Source organism: Monodon monoceros, unplaced genomic scaffold, assembly GCF_005190385.1.
Source record: "Monodon monoceros isolate NGI ecotype Baffin Bay Population unplaced genomic scaffold, NGI_Narwhal_1 Super_Scaffold_13, whole genome shotgun sequence".
Lineage (NCBI taxonomy): Eukaryota > Metazoa > Chordata > Mammalia > Artiodactyla > Monodontidae > Monodon > Monodon monoceros.
The window spans coordinates 48,388,111-48,391,513 of record NW_021703769.1 but is presented as its reverse complement, the minus strand read 5'-3'; the positions used below and the strand labels follow the sequence as shown (position 1 = coordinate 48,391,513).

At 63.4% G+C, this 3,403-nt stretch overlaps 2 protein-coding genes across 2 annotated transcripts in view; both read right to left on the bottom strand.

Moving 5' to 3' along the window:
- Positions 1–934: 934 nt before the first annotated feature.
- Positions 935–1,705, bottom strand: HBM (hemoglobin subunit mu). The gene is made up of 3 exons (XM_029222333.1): positions 1,592–1,705; positions 1,232–1,436; positions 935–1,121 (listed from the first exon to the last, which is right to left on the bottom strand). Exons 1-3 carry the CDS (start codon positions 1,681–1,683, stop codon positions 993–995), a joined length of 426 nt encoding a protein of 141 aa, XP_029078166.1. The 5' UTR covers positions 1,684–1,705; the 3' UTR covers positions 935–992.
- Positions 1,706–2,317: 612 nt separating this feature from the next.
- LOC114894708 (hemoglobin subunit zeta) overlaps positions 2,318–3,403 on the bottom strand; it is a 6,394-nt gene continuing 5,308 nt past the window's right edge. The window contains exons 2-3 of the mRNA XM_029221682.1: positions 2,635–2,839; positions 2,318–2,534 (exon numbers count right to left, since the gene is read on the bottom strand). Of these exons, the coding sequence (XP_029077515.1) occupies positions 2,406–2,534; positions 2,635–2,839 (334 nt within the window). The 3' untranslated portion in view covers positions 2,318–2,405. The remainder of the gene's footprint in view (positions 2,535–2,634; positions 2,840–3,403) is intronic.

Genomic DNA, 3,403 nt, shown 5'->3' with positions numbered 1-3,403 from the left:
TGTGTGTGTGTGTGTGTGTGTGTGTGTGTGTGTGTGTGTGTGTGTGTAAGGTGGGGCGCCATGGCCCAGGGACCCCAGAGACTGAGCGGGGCGGCTGGAGCTGGGGTGGGGTTTGGGTAGCCGTGGGCCTGCCAGGCACCCACCCTGCATTAGGATCTTCTAAATTATTTAAAAGACCCAGCGCGGTTGGGGATTTTCCGTCGGATGCATCAGGCTCAGCTCGCTTAGGGACAAGCCTAGTATCGCACCTCATGTTGACGTGACATGGGTTGTGGCCGTAGAGGTCTTCCTTCCTACCCCCACTCCCTGCCCCAGGAGATTCAGAGGAAGGGACTAACTTGGACCAGGGCAAGGCAACTACAGAGTGAGTGCTGGAAGTAGGGGAGAAGATGGGAAAGAACAGAGATGAGGGTCTGTGGAGCCCTGGGCCACGAAGTCTGTTTGACCTCAGGCCAGGAACTTGCCCCCTAGGCCTCGGTGCCCCGCCTATCTGTTAAAGAGGCGAAGATTCAGGCTGGCAGTTCCTGGAGTGAGGTAGGGACGGAGATGAATGAGTGTGTGAATGAGGACGTGCTTTGCGAATGGTATGGCACCGCACGGGTGCCAGATGTGAGGTGAAGCCGAAGACCCTTCCCCCATCCGAGCACGCGCTCGGCCCCACCACATTCCCCTGCCCCGGGAGGGCAACTGTTCTGTGCAAGCCTCTGGGTGTACACACCCGGCCCGGACCCCCAGACTGTCAGACCGGGAACTGTCCTCGTTCAGGGTTCGTTGAGTGCCCAAGGTCCCGTTCCTGTGCCCCTGGTTCCATTGTCAGCAAAGGTTGGGGATCCTGCCCTAAGATTCCGCGAGGCTCCCCTCAGGACCCAGAGCTTCTCTGCCCGCAACTGTGACGTCAGTCCGCCTGCTCCCCAAAGACCACACCTGCGCGGGGTCCAGACTTTTGAGGCTTGTTTATTGACATGCGCAGACCTAGACCCGGGGCACAGAACTCAGCGGTACTTCTCTGTCAGCACTACCGCCAGGCCCGTCAGGAACTTATCCCACACCACCTGCATCTCCACCGTGAACTCGCCCTGCAGGTGGGAGGCCAGCACCACCTGGAAACACTGGATCAGCAGCTGCGGGAGAAAAGGCCGGTGAGAAGAGCTCTGTCCTCGCCAATTCCTTGCCGAATGCCTCCCCACCTCGGCTGCGCGCGCGAACCCTGCTACGTCCCGGGGTGGCTCACTGGGAAGTTGGTGGGGTCCACGCGCAGCACGTGTGCGTGCAGGTCGGCAAGCGGGCTCAGGGCCGCGCGCAGGTTGTCCATGTGCCGGACGGCCACTCCCACCGCCTCGAGCACACGTTGTCCGTGGCTCAGCAGCTGCACCTCGTCAGGGCGGTCGCCCAGGTGCTTAAAGTAGGTCTTGGTGCTGGGGTACACCGTGAAGAGCCTGCGGGAGCAAGGGTGAAGAGGGAGGGCGGTCCCTCCAGCGTCTGCGCCGCCCAGACCCCGCGACCCCCCGGTCAGGCCCGCCCCCCTCCCGACTCAGGCCCAACACCCCAGTCTCCGCCTCGCTACGATTCTGGAGACCCAGCCCCAACCCACCTGAGCAGAAGCTCCGCCCCGAAGGGCGCCTCGTGGCCGGCGATCAGGTCCCAGACCTGTGCTACTTGGGCGCGCTCTTGGGCGCTGAGCATGGCGTTGGCGTGGCGTGCTCTGGGTGCCGCGCCCGCAGTCCCGGCCTCCTTATAGCGGCCCTGCCCCCCGGCGCCCTGCCCGCCCTTATCTTCAGGAGCGCGGCGGGAACCTGGGGACCCTGGTTGCCAAGCCAGGTCCCTGTCACCGCAGAGGAACTGAATCACGCCGTGTGTGTGTGTGCCTTGGCTGCAGACTTTAGGGGGATCTACAATTATTCCACAGGGAGCTGATGGAGGGATTGGGAGAAAGAGCGCGGAGGGCCAGGAGGTGTCAAGGGTCCTCTCAGTGCCTGAGCTGTGACAACAAGCTTTGAGGAAAGGCCCCTGAGTCCCTACACATACAATACGCTGACTGAAGCGACAGACTGGGTGATTTGGGAGGCGGGAAAGAGGCACAAACTCAGGTCTGACCCGAGAAAACGGCGTGGGCGGTCCTGGGCTGTTCTGCTCCCTCCGGTCGCGACTCTGGGGTCCTCAGGACCAAGGACCGCCCCCAAAGCACCCTTGGAGTGACCTCCAGGCCGGGGGTGACACTAGGGTCGGCAGTGTTCCCGCGAAGCCTCCATTCCCTCCCTTCATTCCCCTCCGCTTCCCCCAATACTGAGACGCACAACCAGGCTCCCTCCATCCTCATCCATTTATTGGGGGTCCCGGGTGAAGTCATAAGAGGGTGCAGGGGAAGGGGAGGGCTCGAAGCCTGCCCTGGGGGTCGGGAGGCATCCTCAGCGGTACTTCTCGGTCAGGACGCGGGACACGATGGACAGGAACTTGTCCCAGGCGGCGTGCGCGTCGGCCGTGAAGTCAGCGGGGAAGTGCGAGGCCACCGTGACCAGCAGGCAGTGGGACAGCAGCTGGGGCGACAGGGTGGCTCAGGGCGGGCGCGGCGCGAGCGGCGGGCACCCAGCCCCGTCCCCGGACCCCGCCCCGCCCCGGGCCCCGCCCCGCGCCCACCTTGAAGTTGACCGGGTCCACGCGCAGCACGTAGGCGTGCAGCTCGCTCAGCTTGGAGAGGGCGCCCGCCACGTTGTCGATGCTCTTGACCGCGTCGCCCACGGCAGCCACCACTTTGGAGCCGTGCGCGCGCAGCTGCGCGGAGCCCGCGTGCAGGTCGAAGTGCGGGAAGTAGGTCTTGGTCTGGGGGTAGCTGGAGAAGAGCCTGCGGGCGGGGCGGGCCGAGCCGGGACACGTCACGTTTGCACGCGGGAGTTAAAACGTAAATATTAGGGCAAAAAGTGCAACTTGACCCCAATATGAACATTTTAAAGACACACAGGATCGGTATCGCGGACTTCAGCTGTTGCCCCGGCTCCAGTATGGCCCGGCCCACCTCACCGTCACCGCCCTGTCCTCCAGTCATTTGTTCCTTCCTTCACTCACTCATTCAATCAACAATGATTGTGGAGACCTGGGTGCTGGGCGCTGAGGGAGGGACACAATCGACCCTCGTCACCCTCCCCATGCCCCTCCTCTTCCTGCCCGCTGACCGCCGAGCACCCGCCTCACCGCTGCTCGTGCTCACTGAACCTGCATATGTGCCCTCCTCACTGTCCCCTCCTCACTGACCCTCCTCACTGTCCCTCCTCACTGACCCTCCGCACTGTCCCCTCCTCACTGTCCCCTCCTCACTGACCCTCCTCACTGTCCCCTCCTCACTGTCCCTCCTCACTGTCCCCTCCTCACTGTCCCTCCTCACTGACCCTCCGCACTGTCCCCTCCTCAC

What these genes read in the sequence shown, in the direction of transcription:
- HBM (XM_029222333.1), bottom strand. Translation starts at nt 1,683, where the DNA reads ATGCTCAGCGCCCAAGAGCGCGCCCAAGTAGCACAGGTCTGGGACCTG. An exon ending in GGGGCGGAGCTTCTGCTCAG is followed by an intron (nt 1,437 to 1,591) that starts GTGGGTTGGGGC and finishes TTGCTCCCGCAG; the next exon opens with GCTCTTCACGGTGTACCCCA. An exon ending in TGGACCCCACCAACTTCCCA is followed by an intron (nt 1,122 to 1,231) that starts GTGAGCCACCCC and finishes TTTCTCCCGCAG; the next exon opens with CTGCTGATCCAGTGTTTCCA.